At 38.1% G+C, this 20,637-nt stretch overlaps 1 protein-coding gene across 13 annotated transcripts in view; it reads right to left on the reverse strand.

Moving 5' to 3' along the window:
* Positions 1 to 3,614: 3,614 nt before the first annotated feature.
* The window catches only part of RHOT1 (ras homolog family member T1), a 51,372-nt gene continuing 34,349 nt past the window's right edge, over positions 3,615 to 20,637 (reverse strand). For 2 of the 13 annotated variants that reach the window (XM_081321405.1, XM_081321403.1), the window contains 3 exons: positions 17,837 to 17,959; positions 6,550 to 6,693; positions 3,615 to 4,782 (listed from right to left, as the gene is read on the reverse strand). In XM_081321405.1, the coding sequence (XP_081177531.1) occupies positions 4,665 to 4,782; positions 6,550 to 6,693; positions 17,837 to 17,959 (385 nt within the window). In that variant the 3' untranslated portion in view covers positions 3,615 to 4,664. Of the gene's footprint in view, positions 4,783 to 5,903; positions 6,047 to 6,549; positions 6,694 to 9,475; positions 9,648 to 9,945; positions 9,972 to 10,221; positions 10,881 to 17,836; positions 17,960 to 19,100; positions 19,170 to 20,637 lie in introns of those variants that run through there. The other 11 variants (XM_081321406.1, XM_081321404.1, XR_014025638.1 and 8 more) reach the window with 10 other exon arrangements.

Genomic DNA, 20,637 nt, shown 5'->3' on the forward strand with positions numbered 1-20,637 from the left:
TGTCTTGGGTGCCTGTCAGTGGCGATCAAAGAAGTGTCGTTCTTATAATCAGCTATGGGCTTGAATATTTTCAACTTTGACGAGAGGCCAGGAGATGTGTATCCTCTCCTCTTGACTGCCAAAGAAGAATTGGTTATATGTGACAGAACACATAAAAACATTTTCTCCATCTGTTTCTCTCACAGTAACCATAAATATTTAGCTAATCACAGAGTTTGGGTAAGAGAACTGGTGCCTGCTGGTTGTCTGGGATTATTCCCAGCTAGCACAGAATATTCCAAGCTAGCACAGCCAGAAGAGTGGTGAATATCTGTAGCTTGGGTGAAGGATGAGAGTGAAGGTTCGTTCTCCGAGCTCGTGGGTTGGTTTCCAAACATTTTATTACCAGGCTAGGTAACATCTTCAGCGGCGTTCAGCTAACAAAACATTTGGAAACCAACCCATAAGCTTGTAGAATGAACCTTCAACCTCACAGCTAGAAGAGTCCCAGTCCAGAGACACTCAATTGCTTACCCCTATCTTTATGTTATTTTTTAAACAGAATAACTCTGGGTGGCTCATAACAATATTTTTTTAAATTCCATTTATATCCCGCCCTTCTCCGAAGACTCAGGGCGGCTTACAAGCTTAGCAGTAGCCTTCATTCTATGTATATGCCTGCTTATTAGGGCTTTCACATACACCCCCAAGCGGCATTATTACAAAATCAGCTTAATTGCCCCCAACAATCTGGGTCCTCATTTTACCTACCTCGGAAGGATGGAAGGCTGAGTCAACCTTGAGCCTGGTGGGATGCGAACCTGCACTAATTGCAGGAAGCTGGTGTCACTTAAGGAGGCATTAGCCCACTGCTTCACCAAGGCTCTTTTTTGAAACTAGAAAACCATAAAAAGCCATAAAACAAAAACAAAACCACCAGTGTTTCAGTTGTCCTTCTAGCATGTCTCAACAAGTATCCACAGGCTCCTATCGCTCTATTCAATGTCTGGGAAAAGAGCCAGAATCTTGACATTCTGAGGGAGAAATGATAGATATGTCAATTATGCAGTAACCCCACAGAATATGGTTATTTATGGTTATTTATATAGACATAGCTGTTTCCTAATCTTGGCTATGTAACATTGACCCCAAGCAGAATGTCTCATAGTTCCTCTCCACAAATGTAAGATACAGTTGGTCCCTCAAAGAAAGAGAGCATGGCAGCTCTCTGAATTTGGCAGACAAAACAAGAGAAAGGGAAAAATCTTGATGATGATTAAAGGCCGTACAGAAAGAGAGTCGATGCTCCAGGACACTTGAGGTCCACCTAATAAATCAAAAACACATCTTTTGGGCCCTGTAAGGCGTGTAACCGATGCAAGTTAGGTCACATTCTTTCCCCACCACCACAGCTGAAGTTACTCAACTGCTATTAAGAGAAACTTCATGAAGGCAACAGCACAACGATCTAATCCAATTTGGCAAACTGAAGCAGAAATAAGGGCTCAAAACACTAACTGGAGTCCAGCATACAACAATACAGTAGTCAATAAATTTTGGGCACCCCTGCCTGGGGAAGATTTATCATGCCTACCATTGGGGCACTTTCCCCAAGTTTATCTAGATAACTGAGTTTTTGTGTGAAATGTGTGAAGAACATACTTGAATTCAGAGCTACAGGTATCTTACCCAATACTATATAGCAGTCTAGATAAGACATAGGACAAGATATTAAAACTTTAAGTCCCTTAAATTTACTGTACTGTAAATGACACATATAATAACAGAGTATCTGTAAACAATAAATTTGGCTCTTTAGGAAAGTGTGTTTGTCCCTCATGGTGGGACTCAAAACTCTTTTGAGAGAAATTGGTGGGACTGGAGATACAAAAAGTTGATGGGACAAGACATGAAATATTATTTAAGATCTGTCCTTTTATGTGGTTCAAATTCTGGTCCACCCATTCTCCATTTTGCTCCTTTAATTCTGCAGATTTTGTATGTCAAATCAAACAGGGAAGATTCTGCAGAGCTCCAGCAAATCAGACCTTTGAACATCAATGTTATCCCATAGGAGAAAACAAAAATATCTTTATTACATTTCAGCCAATGTCTTCATACTTCCCTTCTTATGTACTGATCAGCTACTACATACCCTTCTGCCAGTGCCAGATTTAGCAATCAGTCACTTGGAAAAAGCTATTTTCATATATTACCATGGCAATATCTACATTCTTTCTTATTTCTTGCTGAAAGTGAAATCAGGTAGCATATGGGGTAGTAGAAATGTGTTAAGCAGAGGTGCAAGATGATAGCTGATTTTTAAAAAGGAGAAAATGTGATTGGAAAAGGATTCACATCTCTAAAGACAGCTGTCCTCCCAGATTTCCCCCCAAAAAAGAAATATTTAGCAAGATTTCCTAAACCAAGCCTCAACTTTTGTATTGTCACATTATTTGGGACAATATTCTTCTCTTATCCCTTTCATGGACAAACATACATACTACAGAATATTTCCATGGAAACAGTGATGCAATACAGAATGCAGATTGCCTCTAAGTAAAGGAAGAAAGGGGACCAAGAGAGATGGTTCTAATGCTGGTTTTCCATTAACAAAACAGCTTCTGATTTCCTGAACCTTATAAACGTTCAAAGGTGGAAGATGCTATGGAGCCAAGTGAAATGGAGGAAGGAAAAGAGAAAAGACAACATTATATCATGAGAGCAGAAGCCTGGTTGCACAATGCTGGATTTTGCCCTTTGTAACATAGCAACTGAGGTGAATATAGAAGCATTTTGTGAAAAAGAAATCAGTAAAATCCTCAAGTAATGTTATACATGTAGCAGGTTTACTAGGGAATTGAATGACCCTCACCCCAAATTTTATTTGAGCCTGAGATGTTCAGTTGATCAATACATGCCACCTAATACTAAGCACCACCTTCAGTATGTCAAATTAAAAAACACAGGTGGCAAAATCTGGATCAGACTCTACTATTACAAAGATAACCTGCTATCATCCGTGGACAATAGTTGGCTAGATGTTGAGACACACAGAGTAAGAACAGAACTTTATAGTTTTAACTTGTTTTATGCCTTTTCCCCACCTGCATCAGGGTCTTTTTATTCTTGCCTATGGGAGACGAAACAGTAGAGTCTTCCTCAATCTTCTTCATTTGGGCAGGTCTTTCTTTGTATCCATGTCCTGGAAGGCTACCTTAGGGCACAGAATGCCGATGACCCAATGGCCTGTTTCAATGGGGTTCTTGCTATGTTCCAAATGTCATACAGTGCTAATCACTCACTCTGCTCTTCTAACTGAATTTTACAGCTGACACACGGTAACCAAAACTTCACCTTTAGTTTGTGTAGTTTCTTCAGTAGAAATTCTGCGAGGAAACTTCATTGTTGCCTATCCTACCTGGTCAAAGTATCTCTTCCTCTCTTTCAGGAACTTTTTTCAAAACTTCCCCCCCTTTTAAGCGGACATCCATTGGAAGTATGGGAAGTGGCTAGCTAAGGTTCTCCTACTGACATGGATAACTGAGCAGAAATCTAAATCAACAGCAAAAACAGTTCTAGGCTGGGAATCAAGGACAAATAGATCAATAGTACAAGAACAAGCATTCAAAATATAGCACGGTACAGTTATTTATTGAAATACCAGAAAAGGCCAGTGATGGGAAAAATAGGTTGGACAGGAGGAACTTCCATTTAGTAAACCTTCTCGGTAGATTTAAAAATGCCACCTACAGGTCATTCCAGCCACATACAAGATGCAGTACAAACCATGCAATTAATTTACAACCAAGAAGGGTAAAGCACGGGGTGTTTCTACTTCAGTTCTACCCCTGAACAGAACTTGTCAGGGAATGACTTTCCAAACTAAGGGAATGAAACACAGACTTCTGGTGAATTATAAACAAGTATAATACATTGCCCATGGGACTGGAAAAGGCTATAAAATGTCAAGTGGGAAGATGAGTGATGCACAGAATGGCACATGGTGTCAGATAATGATGTGTTTCATTGATGATACTTCCTTTTCATTTAACCAAGGGAATACCATCCTTCTCTCTCTTTCCTTGAACTGAGGTACATTTAGCTGCATGAGGAATAATCAGCTCAAGCCCAATCAAATCTGCCACAGAAGAGTCACTGCTGTAACATATGAGCTGGGGCTACAGGAGAAGTTGAGTTATTAAAGTCCTCAAACCTGGTATATCCAGCAAGAACTTCCAATACCAGTGAAATAAATAAACACATGAATGCAGATTCTGAACTTATACTGCCGAAAACAAAGTCTACTTGCAACTCTTTCGCTCTTTTTGAAACATTTACGAATGGAATTTCTAATAACCTCTGGGGACACTAGGCCTCCCCTGCCTGAATATATATATGTATGTATATGTATATATATACAAATTATTTTACAATAATTCCCTTTTGGCTTTTACAAGTGTAGCCAAGAGTAGCCACTGTAATGCAAATCCTCTTTTCCACACCCTATGCAATACTGCAAGTTTAGAACTATTATTTAAAATAATCTTATCCGTGAATTACAAATAATAAAGTACTTTGCATATATAAATATTTCTAGCAGATTTTAGAATGTACATAAAAGATTCCCCCCCCTCAGTTCGAATAAGCCCCTCTCCCCCCAAAAAACCATGCTTTCCTCCAGATCACCGCTGTTTTAATAATGCTCTGTACATGGCGAAGCCCAAAACAGCAAAGACTGTAGCACCAAAACTTGCTCGAAGCCAAAAGGTAGAGCTCTTGAGGTCTGCCTGCGTCACATGCCTGAAATACAAAGAATATTTTTTTAAAAAATTAACAAATATTGAGATGATATACAAGCATCAAAATGTGGAAGCTCACTTTCAGAGATCTACTATGTATGCTTTTAAGGCATTTGTGAACTAAATGTTTTTGATGTAATGTAGGTTTGTTCTGTCTATTCAGAAAAGAAGGGTTATATTTTAACTCAGCTAACAGGTCAATCTGACTGATCTATAATTCCATTAACTTTTCACAGCAACATAAAGTAAACAAATCATATTTAGGCTTATCTCACAATATTAAGCCAATTGCTTTTATACTGTGGTGAAGACTTGAACATAGGGCAGTGCATAGCTTGTTAACTTGTAGTTGTAAAAAGACTAACAATCTAAGGAATGACTGTTCCAGACTCAACTAAATATAGATGACTTAAATGTAAATTAATGATCCAAGAGCTGTTTTTGTACATATCTATTGATATAGTTCTATACACCACCCAGAGTCTATTGGAGTTGGGTGGCCAATAAATTTCAATCAATAAATCAATGGCCCAACTGGAGAAGGAAAACTTAATATATGCTGTGCTGCTTACTAGTCAGCATTTTCAGTAAAGTTGTCCCTTCAGATTAACTACTCAAATGATTTTATGTATTAGCTTATTTGCTGTGGTGTTTCTATCCAAAGCCAGAAGGCCTAACTGCAGAAAATAATCTTGAACACTACCACACAATAAAACCATTAGCCACACCAAATAGTTAATGAAACACAGATATTAACAGGTGAAACCAAAATGCAACAGAACAGTATGGAGGATGAAAGAATTTTTTTTAATAAATTTAAGATCAAAATAGCAAAAATTAAACAAAAAACAATGATCCAAGCTTGCCAGCATGCCAGTTTGTGAGCATGCTCAGTTAGCATTCATGAAAAACACAGCCGACCATAATGCAACAGATAAAAAGCTATCAGCAAGGAGTTTTTACAATGACCTTAGTTCAAGGCACAGTGATTCTCAATTGAGTATTACAGAATTGATATAGGACTGCATTACAGAATAGAACACAAGAAAGAATTCCCTACCCTAGGCACTTTTAAAACTAAATCAGAAATAATGGGAAACCTACAAAAGTATACACCATTACCTTCAGAAGAGCACATTCCAAAGTATAATTTAAAGAACTACTGTAAAATATTATCAGAGATCCTCAAAATTTCTACCATCCACTTAAGAGGTCTGAAAATTACTGAATCAGCCATTCACAAAATGGCAGCACATATAGAAGACCTGAAAGAAACATAACCTGATTATTATAAGAGAAACTTTTACTTTAACAGGAAAAAAAGCTGTCAACTAATATCTTTAAAAAATAACACTCTTTCAGGCTATTTGCCTCTAGCTCTTCTCCTATCATCTGAACTGGGTATTCAGGGGAGAGTATGAAGACTTTTGAGTCCCAGCTGCAACAAGACTGGGACAAAGCCATAATTGGAGAAAATCTGGAACAAATGGCATAGTCCAGTTTATCAGACCAAAATGGGTGTTCCTTTTCAGACATCCAGGCAACAATACATGTAGCATTTTGCAAATTCAACAGCCTTGCTTGATTACTGCTAGCAATCAGTGAAGCCGGCAAGTACAAAACTATCTGCAGTTAATTTCAAAGTTTGGTTCTTAAGGGATATGATCTGAAACAGATCCATCAGGCAATAGATACTGATAGGTTAGTTCTTTCCAATCTCTCACAGCAAGTCATTTACTAGAGTTCTCCTCTATAAAGAGTGGGTTACCTGTCTTCCAATAGCTGTGGACCAAGGGATGACTCCATGAAGATGGAATCCTCTACCGAGCTGATGGCATGTACTTGGTGAACAATACTGCTCTCCTCATCTGACAACAGCAAGGCACCCAACTCATCTATGTGGGCTCTCAACCTTTTTACACACATGCACACAGATGGCAGTTCACAGCATGGCTCAGAACAGGAAGTTACACATCAATATGGCTTACAATCAGTTTCAATATCCATTTTTAATCAGAAAGTTTTGGCTGTAAGATGCAGGTTAATAAAGTAGCATGGAAATTAGTGACAAGTCCCAAGGAGATGTAAATCTTCCATCAGAGTTTCTCCTTTTTCTATCCCACGTGAGAGAAACCCTCTTTTTCCCCAGAATTCTTCTTCTTCTAGTTTGCTTTGTTTTTGAATTACATTTTTGTAGACATGCAATTTTGAAGACCAGGTCTAACAGTATGCTGGACAGTGGCTAGTAGAATGTTATGCTAGCAAATTCCTGCACAGCAGCTGTTTCATACAAAAGCCTTTGGGAAAGGGGCATTTTGATTGGACTGTTTGACCATTCCTGGATCCAACACTAGGCAATTCCTCACAAAAAACAATCTGGGATCTGGCTAGGGAGAGATAGCTAGGGGTTAACAAAGTTCTCGCCTCCCATTACTAAAGAAGCACAGGTATTTCTCTCCAATATTACATCCCATCCTGGAAGAGTAGGAGGAGGATCCTAACTACTTTTTAAAGTCAGGCACACAGACTAAAGTAAAAATGCCTATGCATGCCCTATCAATTAATTATGCTCAGGGTTGCTATTAGCTGGGAAGTAATTGTTTCAAGCTCAAAAAGATATTCACATACTTGTGATTTAGAGAGACACACTAAAAAGCTACCCCGTTTCCAGATGCTGTTGTTCTCATTTTTTTTCTCTTCCTCTTACTCCCTTTTACAGGAAGTAAAAATGTTGAAAGGTTGCCCTCCACTCATAATTTAACTGTAATTTACCAAACTGTCAGAACTCCAAAACTAATATATATAAATTAAAATTATCTATGGGCCAATAAATACTCATTTCAGAACCATTTTTCAAAATTAATGTGTGACGAGACTGCTGGGAATGCAATTTATCTAAAGAGATAATGATGGGGCGAGGGGGGCTAAAGCATAAAACACACACACATAATCGAGTAGAAAACCTTGTTTGAGTTGGCTCCATGAGCAAAAAGTGTATTTGCTGCCTCTCTTTTCATCAGAATAATTTTTAGCCATCTATTATTTCAACATTAGTCATTGGGCTCAAAAGCAGAAGTTGACAAGATATAACCCAATTCCATATTGGTTCAAAAAATTAACAGAGAGGAACTATTAAGTTTGCACAGTTACTAGAGAGAGAAAAAAAAGATCACATAGAAGCAAGACAACTATTTGGTATATTGTTGAATTCTTATCCCATTGTCACAAATTTGCAACAGAACTCCTGAATTCCTGCACTGGAGAATTCTAAATATTAAGAGATCTGCCATCAAATGTCAAAATCAGTGTCACCCTCTTCCCAGTATAAGAAGTTGCATTGGAATGAATCTATGTTAGATTTTATCTTTCATTTGCTTAAAATGAAAATATGTTGGCATCTTGTCTGATAGTACCAACCATAAAGTAATGCATTTTAATTACTGGCTAATCAGTGCTGAAATTATCTTTAGACAATGCTTTTTTTTTAAAAAAAGCCTCTGCATTTGCAGCCTTTATCTATTGAATTAACAGGAACTTACACATAGATCCCTATGAAGACTGGGTACACGCTGGATTACATATGCTATTTGCAAATACAGACAGAATAGCCTTATTGCCTCCCACTCATTTGCCTCTGGCTTTCCTTGCAAACAGGAAAATATACCTAATGTGGAGTAAGAATCACATAAAGGCTAATCCCATGATTAAGGGGACATCAAAGAAATATCAGGCACATGGTGGGAAAGATAGGCTTACACACAACGACAAGGCCCTTGTGGATTCAGAAGCCAAAGGACTGGAATGCCCCTGATGCAGGAGGAATTCTCTACAAAACTACATAGGACAAATTGTATGGGAAAAAACCAGTATGGCTAAAACTCTTTTTCCAGCATAGTGTTTGTGTGTGTCTATGTGCAGGTATATGTGTGTAATCCCAATATTATGTAGTTAGCTGTTTCTTTCAATTATTTATAATAAGATTCTTTCAATTATTCATCAGATTCATTTCCATGGACTCAAATTAAATCCTTAAATTAAATCATCTCACCAAACTTGTATTTTGTTTACCAAAAATGTATTTTGAATAAGACAATATCAGATGCTCAGAATACTCCCCAATGGAGATTTCCCTTTTCGAACTGACCCTGTAACATAACACACTAATGTTCCCAACTTTGTAGGATGATGTTTATCCAGAGACCTCTCAGGCTCTCTTCCCATGACTGCAACTTAGCTATTTTTTTAAAAAAAATTTTTAAATTAAACGGAAGCAAGCATTATCCAACAAACATCCGACGTCAGCTGCCATTTTTATTTCTAAGAGAGAAAAGCTGAGTTTCATACAGGCACCAAAGACATTCATAGAAATTAAAAATTGTGGCTGGCTGACCCACTATTTATTTACTTTCTTTGAAAGTGGGTCAGCCTGCCTAGAAAAGATAAATGGGTGCTGTGATCCTCAGTATGTCCTCTAGGGCAGCTAGGAGACTTAATGTTGGTGCAGTGGTATTGGGCTGTCACCAGCAAGATCCAGCTTTAAATCTACCGTCACTCATGAAAACTCACCTTGCCACTTTGCTCTATTTCAATGTGGAAAAATAGGAAAAGGATTATATGTGCCCTCTTGACCCCCCTACCCCAAAAAGGCAAGATAACAAATAATTACTTTGTGAGCATGCCCATGACATGTTCTCAAACTCTTGACTCCAGCTGGCTCAAACATTTGGGGATTTCAACATTAAATGTCTATGGAGATTCTCAATCATCCAGGTCATGGTTGTCCCAAAGGTGCTTTTTCAAAAGCAACTGGACTTTCTTGGTTTTTCCTGGATCCGAAGAAGGTTCTTGGATGAGAAGCTTAAACGTCTTGAAGGAAAAACAAAGGAAGTCCAGTTATCTTTTAAAAAAGCATCTTTGGATATTTTCATTAAATTTTTAAAAACTCCATGAGAAGTACGAGCTTTCTTTCTTTCTTTCTTTTTTAAGATGATGAGGCAGAGGCAGAAATAGTAAATCAGTCTTTACCATTCATGGCACATGCAAATAGCCAAAAAAGCAAAAGCCAAGCCAATGGTTTGAAAGCACACAATGAATTAGAAAATATACTTAGAAATGTAATATTTTTAAAAAGATGCACAGGAATGCAGCAAGAGGAGTGTAAGTGCCAGCCAGAGAAATGAAAACGAAGACCTAGAGGAAAAAACAAATTAAATCAAAATAATCCAGTATGGTCAAATATTTTCTTTTCCTAAATTATGTGCAGTATATATTGCTTTAAAGTACAATCCCACTCCTTTTGAAGCCTTTATAGGAAGAGATCCTGGGCAGTTTAAGTCAATAATCTCTCTCTCTCAATGGAGTTACTTTCACAATAAATGAAATCCTAACTTTATAATGATAGATCTCTCTGCCTCAAGTGAAAGACCTGCGGAGGTAAAGACCTTGTTAAAAGTTCTAGTTTTTACCTTTAATTTTCTCATAATGACAGGAAATTTAATATTACTCTCTTATCATTTCCTGTTTCTAGTGAGTATAATATCTGATTAAATTTCTAGACCAAAGGTCAATAAATCCCTTTTTAAAATAAGGGTACAACTAGTGGAATGGATTTTCTTCATTTGAATACATTTTTAAAATATAAATGATTCTTATTCATTTAAGCTTCAGTTGTAGGGCATTCAAAATAAAATTGACCTCTCTTAATCTTCTTGGGACTTCTGAGAAGAGATGTATATTAACTACAATGTGTTAGTGAAACTAACACAACCCTCCACCACAGCTGTGCAAAAAATGCCTAATAACAATCGTGCTACCCACTGAAATGTGGGCAATCTGGAGGGAAATGTATAAAAAGAAATTCAGGTTATAATAAGTTCAGTTCCAAAGAAACTGATAACATACTGTATTTTTGACTGTGTGATCTCCATCCATGCATCCATAATCTGTTGTGTGCAAAATTAGGACATCGCATATGAAAAAAATAGGGGTGGCATCTTCCAAGCAGGGTAAACAGCTCTAATAGCTCAAGACTGAATATGCTCTACTGAGACTGCCGCTGATTTTGTTTGTCTGGAGAGAAGGCTAGTGCTGGTTGTTAGCCTGAAAACAAAGCATCCCTCTAGGTTAGGTAGATGTCTCAGGGAGGACAAGGAAGAACTTTTTTTTTGGTCATCATACAAGAGAACTTACAAAGCTCTCTGCTAACAACCATCTTCAAACTAAATTAGACGCAGCATTGAGCAACATTTCTGCTGAAATACTATTTTTAAATTAAAATAATCTTAAAATTATTAAAAAATACTCAGAGCTCAAGGTTCAGGGGAGAGAGAGAGGGGGGAGGGGAATCAATCACCACCCCAGGATAATGCAATGGATGGGAAGAGAAACAGAACAGATCCTATCCTTCCTTAGAGATCATATGCCCAAGTGCCTAAACACCTTCCTTCTAAATCAGAAATTCACAAGTGAGCATGAAATTTCATTTGCTTTCAAAAGGGCCAGATAGCAAATACTTTAGAGATATCAGAGGAAGGGAATGCTTCTGTGACCCAACAAGACAGGTTGATGGCTGACCATAATATTATTTCACCTACAGCTGCAGACTTCTGAAAGACACTTTGAATAAAGATAATTTCTACCATTACAAGGGAACCCTAAGGTAAGAATCAAGTGGCTTTTTCCAGTCAGCCTTCAAGTCTAAGCCTTAGGTCTTTCGTGAATTCATCTTAAAAAACCTCAAACAATATGGACAGTTCTATAATTTCTTCAGCGTGTTCTACAACTTTCTGGATTTCATATTTTTGGATGGCAATCTTTGAAAAAGGCATCTGAAAGGCTGGTTAAGGGTAAGGTGTCTCAGTGATTTTTTACTTGGTTGGTTGAATGCTTTACACTATTAAATCAGACCTTTGTATCTATTCCACGGGTGTCAAACTTGCCGCATCATGTGATGTGTCACGACGCATCGCAACTTTTTTTTGCATTGCCGGAGTTGGAGTGGGCACGGCCTCTGCATGATGCAACCAGCCTGCGGGCTGGCAGTTTGACACCCCTGATCTATTCTATTTGGCTTAGAGACGATGAAATTGGAATGGATATTTGGATATTTCACTTAAACTGATTTGACACTGAGGAGAGTAAACTAATCTGTTTTCCCCTAAATATGGTTGGCTCAAAGTTCATTTGAAACATGAGAAGCTTAGAGCTAAACTGTCTGATTTATCTTAGAAAACTATGTGGAAGTTTAACATAAAACACTTATCACCTAACCAGTTCGGACAGGTACTACTGCACCTTGTCACAACTTATCATATTCTAAGATGGCGGTGCCTGGATCGGCTGCGGCTGCATTGGCTCTCGAAGGTGAAAAGTGCTTGGAGGGATACAAGGGATATAGGCCACATGATCGGGAAGGTTTTAATGTGTTTGAGCAACGTGGTGGGACTAAGTTAACATACGACTGACAATCTTTGCTGGTATGGCGATTTTTAGCTGTTTTGGAACTGTTGGTGAGACTGTTAAAAGTCATTTGCGCTATTTGAAATTGTTCTGCCGGCAGCAAGATCTGACTGCTGGCACAGTGTCAGTGCAAATCAGGGCTGTTCCCGAAGGAGGCAGAGGAGGAGAAGTCCCGGGGCTTATGGAGGAAAGGAACTGGATGAGGCTGTCAGCAGGCCCAGAGGAAGGGAGGGAGGCTTTTGGAGGAGTTGGAGGTGGCGGCAGTGTGCTCCAGGGGTGAAAAGGAGCGAGGCCCCTATAAGGAATAGGTGGAAGAGACAAGATCAGAAAAAGGAGGCAAGGTTGTTGCACAGGAACACAAGCTAATTTGAGGGCTAATCCACATGGAGCTACGTTTCCATCTCTCCTGTTTCCCTTCATTCGCTCCCTAGAGACTAAAATTGACGTTCTTAAACTTGAGCTGGCCACGAACAAGGAGTCTATATCGAAGGTGGTGACCCTTTGAGAGTTGTATGCAACGAAATTTCATTTTGATGTATGCCGATTGGTGTACATTCAAAGTGACAATAAAATTGTTTATTATTATTATCACCATCGTCATCAAAATTGGATCAGAAAAAGGGACTTCTGGTGAAAAGATGGTCCACTAATGTCATGCCCAGGGAAGGATTCCTGAGTGTTTTTTTCCCTGAAATGTAGCTTCTTCAACTGATCAACAGAAGGAACCTGCATTCCTTTAGTTTATATGACTCTCCTGGGTTAGGGAAAGTCCTACAATCATCCCCCAAGATCCTCCAATACAGCAACAGATCTGCAAGTAGCTTTAGGAGCTGTGCTTTGAAGCACCTTGCATGCTGACAGCTGGGGGAGGGGGGATGTAATCAGTTCATTGTTGAAAAAGAAGTCACTTTGGAATTTATTTTTCAAATGGACAGTAAGTTGTACCTTTCATTTCTTAAATAATTTTTAAGGATTATTCATCTTTATTAAGCTAAAAGAGGTTTTCTTTAATCGTAGCCAGTTATTTCTTTTTGAAGATCTGAACCATTTAGTGGAGATTTCTTCTTGTTAAACAACAAAGAAGAAAGCTGCTAAGGCAAGCTAAAATAAGGAGGTGTGGATTATCGTTTTTAAAAAAATAAATGAAGAACTATAAGGGCAGGAAATTGTGTTTCTAGTTTATTATTTATAGTAATTTGTAGCTTGGTCTGCTTTGCTGTGGGTGGCCAAATTTTCCTGCCTTTTATGTTTCCTGATTGGTCAGCAATTCTTAAGTGACTTACAAAAAAGCTATTCTTTGACTAAAGAGGGAGTTAAGAAGATGTTCTTAACTCCCTCTTTAGTCAAAGAGTAGCTTTTTTGTAAGGCACTTAATAATTGCTGACCAATCAGGAAACATAAAAGTCAGGAAATTTTGGCCACCCAAAGCAAAGCAGACCAAGCAGCAAATTATTAGAGATGTATTTGAAAAATCTTTAAATATGACCCATCAGTTTATAGATCAGCTGTGCTCCAAGGATGTTAAAAAAAAACTACTCTCACTACTTCAGAGATGCAAATATGTGTAGAAAGTTACCAAACCATCGAGGTAATTTCACAAGTAGCTGACAATGCAGAGAAGTCAACTGTAATTTTGGAATATAAACCCAATACCAATTTTTATTATGATGATTTAAATATAAGCTTCCCAACACAATTGAAAGAAGAGTTCCAAGAAAATTTGCAACTTTTAAAAGGACAAGTTTAGGACTTTTTCCTCATGGACATTAAGGTTGAAAAATCCTTGAGAAAAAGAGAAGTTTATGACTACTTGATAAACATTTCAGAAAAGAAAGGGATTTTATTCCATGAAGACAAGCTGGAAGGAGTGACTTAAACTTAATGAGCCAATTGGAACTAGGAGGGATTTTCATGGGTCTGATATTTATAACTGAAATAAAGTCCTAATCTAAACTTTCAAAATGTATTTTTTCCTTTATATATAATGCTTAAGTAATTCCTAAAGTTTGTAAAATATTATTGAAAGTGTATTTGAAAATATTTATGTTAAGAGAAAGTTAAAGAAAAAGATGTATTAGTTTAAAGAAAAATTTAGAATTTTAAAAAGAAGTTATTCAAGAAAAAAAATTCTATGAGGATAACTTGGAGGGAGTGATCTAAATTTAATGAGTTAATTGGAGTCAGTTGGAATTTCATTGATCTGAAAGTGAACTTTAAAGTATATTAAGAGGAAGTTTAAAAAAGATGTATTAGAATGTTTTGATTTTAGAAATGTTTTTAAAAGAAAAGCTTAGTGTTTTAAAATGGATAAAGTATTTTCCCTTTAAGGTTAAAGCAGAAGTCCCAAATTCTTTGGGACCCAGGGACCAGTTATGTGGAGAGCAGTTTTTCCATGGACCGGAAGGGGTGTGGTTTTGTTAGCTGCCTGCATCCCGTGGATGGGGCTTTGCTTGTTTGTGTGGACCAGTTGCTGGCATGCCACGGACCGGTACTGGTCCACGGACCGGGGGTTGGGGACCCCTGGGTTAAAGAATCAAAGAATACAGTGAATTTTGTTAATGCAAATGGTGATAGTTTATAAAGTTTATTAAGTGTATATTTTCTTTCCCCCTTTCTTATTTTAATGAAGCTGCTGACCTAATGTTTCAGCTGTGAAAAATGCCAAGAAGGATTCATTAAGAAAGGAAATGAAAATAAAACCACCAACACTGAGCCCTAAGATAAATCTGTGGTATGCCAGCATCTGGCAAACTCTGTATGGTGCTGCTTACCATATTTGAAAGAAGGTATGAGCAAATGCAAAATGAAAGAGAGGGAAGCCAAAATGATCAGTCAACTAGAACACTTTCCTTGTGAGAAGGAAGTAGAATGTTTGCAGTTCTTTAGCTTATACAAGTTATAACCAAGACTGAGAAGTATGTGATCAAGGTGTATAAAATCATACATGACATAAAGACAGTAGACAGTCATTTTTCTCCCTGTTAGGACACTAAGATCAGAGATCATCTTCAAAACTGACTGGAAGAAGATTTAGGAGAGACCCAAAAAAGTACAGTCCACAGTGGTGAATGGTCACTCACTAGAATGGCTTTAAAGGGGAATGAATACATTAATGGAGGATGGAGCTTTTGCCTGACCCAGCTGCTCCAAGATGGATATTAAATTACTATTTTATGTCATATTCGAAATAATGAGTGGGAATCATCTTCAAGGGCAGATTGTTTTTAAAACATAAACACTCTTTTTTTTACCATAATTCTACTCCAATGAAGAGGCATAGAAAGGGATTTTTAGCAGTATGGTATAATTCCTTTCAGCCATTTTATCTATGATTATATATTTTCTTGCATTTTTCTTTTTTCAGGGGTATATTAGCATCATACAGATTCTCTAAAGAAGAGATTCAGAATAGTGGGAAAGCACTAAACAGCCTCTTCACTCCTAAATGAAGCTTTCTCTAGGGCAGGGGTATTCAAATTTGGCTCTTTTATGACTCGTGGACTTCAACTCCCAGAATTCCTGAGCCGGCATGGCTCAGCTTGGAAACCTCTCCCTTTTCCCTCAGCGTGGCTGGCTCAGGAATTCTGGGAGTTGAAGTCCACGAGTCATAAAAGAGCCAAGGTTGCCTACCCCTGCTCTAGGGTCACACAGCTGCGCTGGATGCTCTTCCTAGCTGTGTGCATGCAGCTCCTTTTGCTGAGGGAAAAATGGAAGAAAAATATTTTTCTAACAGCTGCCTCCCTCTCAGGATGAAGACAGGACGTTATGCAGGGATTGATGGGAAGCCGCTTTTCTTCAAAGTTCACTTTCTAGTTATCTGACTCTGACGGATCCATTTTTCCTGACTTTCTGTTTTTGTGGATTTTCTGAGTGCTTACCATAAAAAATGGAAGGATTGCCAAGATCTGAGGACTACTACTACAATATAATGCTATGTCTGCCCTTCTGTCAAGCCCAGTACAGGGATCAATGTGATCTCCTTATCAGTCTGCCTAATTTATAGGGGAGACTAAATAGATAGCCCCTGCCCTTAAACAGACAAAAAAAATATAATCCCTTAATATAATTCCCAGCCACTGGTGGAATGAACAAATCACACAGTGGAATTTATTTAATTTTATTTATTTAATTTAATTTGTATACCGCCCTTCTCCCGAAGGACTCAGAATCTTACTTGAATGCTTTTATATTCCTCCACCCACAGTGGAGCACACATTAATGTATTCCAACTTTATAGTTCAAAATGCATAATCACAGGACATAAAATAATAATGCTAGCATAGAAGGAATTGCAGTATCACTGAAAAAAAAATTGCTTTCAACTCTCATTCATTTCTTGGGTGAATTTGCCACAAATGGGGCCATGCATTTAATAAAGAGCCCATTAAACCCATTTTTGTTTGTATGAAAACATTTAAATAATTTGCACTGTGGTATTAGTGCGATGCAGTACTGTTTGCGACAAGGAACATTTGTTAACTAAATATTTCTTTATCTTGAATTTTCTTTCCAATACATTGGAATATCCTGAGCAGAGAATCATTTGTGCATTCTTAAAATTAAAAAAAAGTAGCATTTTGTTAAAGAGGGTTGATTTAGTTGTTAAAATGCCACAGATCATATCACACCACATCCATTTATAAGCACCAAATATATGTATTCTGAATGCTGGAAGTAAATGTAACTAATATCCAGAATGTTTGTCAGAGAGAGAGAGAGAGAGAGAGAGAGAGAGGCGCGGGGGGGGGGGGGGGAGAGAGAGAGAGAGAGAGAGAGAGAGTGTCTCCCCCCCCAAAAAAAAATCAACTAATTTTTTTGATTGTCAAGTTAGAGGCAAGCCATGGTTTCAGAGATAAGCGCTGACTCAGTGACAAGTTGATTTTATGGATGGAGAAATGAGGTTTGACTCCTTTCTCCGAGTCAGTAAGAAAACTATAAGTTGATGAAGACTTCCCTGGCAATTACTTCTGAACGACTAGAAAGAGTGTTGCTTTCACAAGCCAACTCAGCTCCTCTAACTGATGCCAAGTAGTCAAACTGATGTGCTTCAAGATTTGTTACGTTGAAGAGAACAGGAAAACTATTATTTACAAAGGGAGTGTGTTCTCCCAGCCATCTCTGTCCATCCAGTAACTTCTAGTAGGGAAGGCCCCCTTGAAGTCACATCCTTGAGAGCCAAGGACCACAAGGACCTGCCCATTTGCTTTGGAAGATGCTCCAACCAAAGCCATGGCCACACCAACATTGTTGGTGGTCGGAAAAGTGGACCTGGTTATTTTGGAAAGCCTTTAGGGCTTGATGATATAGCAGTTCTTCCTTGCAGTAGGCAATTATTAGTGTTAGGACCATTTCCCTTGGTGTGCTAATGGCTACTATTACTGGGGTTTGGTTATTTTTTTCTTTTAATTTTTCTATTTTTCTTTTGTGCTATCTATAAGCCACCCAGCAATTTGTAGCAAATAACTCAATAACTGGCAGGACATTTGGCTGCTTAATGGATATGGTGTGACAGGTCTGTCGGTTTACAAAGTTCAGCAATCGGTTTCATTCATGTAATTTCCAAGCACAGCTGGTACCTAGTAAATAAAATCAAAGACCTGTTAAGAACTGCAGTGAAGAGTTTGTTCTTTACAGATTGCAGCAAGTCTGAGTTGAGGAGGTTCTGACAGATGCAAAATGTACACCTGTTGCAGGTGCACATACAGCGTAACCGGGCATGGCTGCAAAAACACACAGAAGGACAAGAGTTGAGACCTTGGGCAGAAACCATGAGAAATCTGAGCCAAAACCAAGAGAAATAGGAACTGGGAACATCTGGGGGATCAGGAAGTGAGGCAAGGGTAGAGTGAAGCTGTGCAGATTTCCAGGAGGAACGTACGTTAAGGAACTGTGCTGATATGCCAGCATCCCCATAAGCAAAGAAAACAATCCATTTTCCACTCACTTGGGGCTTAGAAGTGGAAGCCTAAGAGAATATGCATAGCAGAAAGCAGCTCCTCCTTAACCCACGGCAAAATTGGAATTCAGTTTCCTTCTTTAACTGAAAGTCATTAAGCAACAGCTACCCTTACCTCTGGCATCCCAATCAAACATACACATGCTTAAGAGAATCAAGGGAAGAAAGTCAAATACACTACTGCTTAGATTTCTCCAAATATTTAAATATTCCAGGTTGCCAAATATAAATTAAGAAGAGCAGAATTTCCTGAATTTAGATGTTTCCCCCCCCCCCGTCAAAACTGGACTCTCCAAGGATAGAAGCCACTTTACCTTCACTAAGCAACTGAAAGCTTCCACCCAGCAGCACTGATCTTTGCACCTTCAAAATGCTTCCCTGTGCTCTAATTGAGTACAGAAAGATGGTGGTGGTTTGTGTTTTTTTTAAAGAAGAATTTAGGTCAATAGTTATTTATGAGAGAGCTACAAATAGAAAGTCAACATTTAAAGGCAGCGTATTTCCAATTCCTGGCTATAAGAGCAAACTTGCCATGTAGATTTGGGGGGGTGGGGGTGGGGGGGAAAGGCCTGGAATAGAGGTTGCCATGCATAGAGATTTCCTTTTGCAGAAACAACTAGGAAGCCTATATTCTAGCAGAGCCATAGTTAACTGGGGATAGGTACAATGTGGAGCCTTAGGATGCACTTAATATCGGCTATGGCACCATTCTGAATCTGCCATCTGAAGGACATCTAAACTGAATTCCTGCAGGAAAGATTTGTCCCATCAAATGCAGAGACTGCAGAGTGGGCTTGCTTGGCAACAGAGTGAGATGCTTAGTGAGTAATAGCAACCTTTAAGATCATACGTCTCAAGCTTGACAATTCGCTACAATGCACGAAACACCGACTGTTCAATTTTACCAGCAGCATGTATTTTTGAGAGACACAAATAAGCAAGAGACTATCGTCTAGCGGCTCTTCTCTGGGTGACTAGAAAGAAAGGAGAGGAACATTTCAAAGGAAAATTAAAGCTTTCCATTTTAGCAATGATACATGTCAATTTGCTTTAGTATAACGATGCCTTGAAAAGAAAGGATCTTCCCTCCCCCACTTTTTTTAGTATATTATGAGATACTGTTAAACACATAAGACTGTGATAGCATTATTTTATACAGCTTTTTGTAACTACGTGCACTGAAAGGTATCTATAAAGTTGACTGCTAAAAAGCTCTAATCAGGTAACACATAGTGTACCTATTCTACCTTGTTATGAAGCTCATCACAGCAAGTCTTTTAATTAGAATATTTGTACCTTTCAACAATTTTAAGAGAATGCTAAATTTAAATATACTTCAGAGGGATTGTTTTTCCTTGTACTCAGTTAGGGGCTGAAGTTCAGAAAAACAAGCAGAATCATTCAAAGCAGAAAGCAATCCTTGCTATAACTCCCTGAGATGAAAGATATTGCTAATTAATTGTCTCCAGAGGAAATTAATCCATTTACAATTCAAATAAGAATTGTCCCCTAGAATCATGCTGCTATCGTTCATCATCACTATTACAAAATGTAACCAGCCAATGGAGAGCTGAGCAGCTTCTTTTTATCCATTTTTTCTCATTTTTTTTGTTTTATATAGCAGACTCTAATGCCACATTTCCAAAACAGCAGCAAACAATTTTATATATAGAAGCACTTTGCCACTAGGATCTGCAAAATGTTCCATTATGCAACGTTCCAACCTTAAAACGAGTTTTTCCAACATGGGCCTATTCCAATGTTAAAACACTCGTGAGATGAAACACTTCACATATTCCTCTACTAGGACATCTGGAGAGAGCTACTCCTCAAACCAAAGACCTAGTGGGCATACAGAACTAATTTCACGATCCTTTTGGATCCTGGATCTTATGTAAAAAGACTTACTAAGGAAATAAATGGGCACAGACCGAATAATAAAGCATGCTGAGGAATAAGCTGATGAGGACAAAATGATCCAAATTTATACATATACCCAAAAATCAATTTCTTACCTAATTAGGAAGATAAAATATTTAGTGCTGATGAATTTTTTTTAAAAAAAATATTATTAATACTTTATACAAAACTGTATTTCTATTTTGTTTCAGCATATAAAGGTCCAATCTTTTGGGGACAGACTCACAATTTTGCATTAATGGATGAGTAATGGTAACGAGCAATGCAATACATGCGTGTATGGAGAGAATCGAACCCCATGTCTTTTGAACTAAATCTAATTCATCCCAGTCTTCAAAGATTCTTGTCAAAAGATTATGTGTCAAATCTTGTGCCTACGAATTTTTAAAAATTGAAATATGTACTTATACTTTTCTGCCGATTTTAGGTCATTTCCCTTCATTGATATCCATCACTAACATCTCCCTCTGTTGCTAAACACAATTTCATTGGGGCACAGAGTTCCATCCTTATGGCAACCAC

This window comes from Vipera berus (genome assembly GCF_964194415.1).
Source record: "Vipera berus genome assembly, chromosome: 2".
Lineage (NCBI taxonomy): Eukaryota > Metazoa > Chordata > Lepidosauria > Squamata > Viperidae > Vipera > Vipera berus.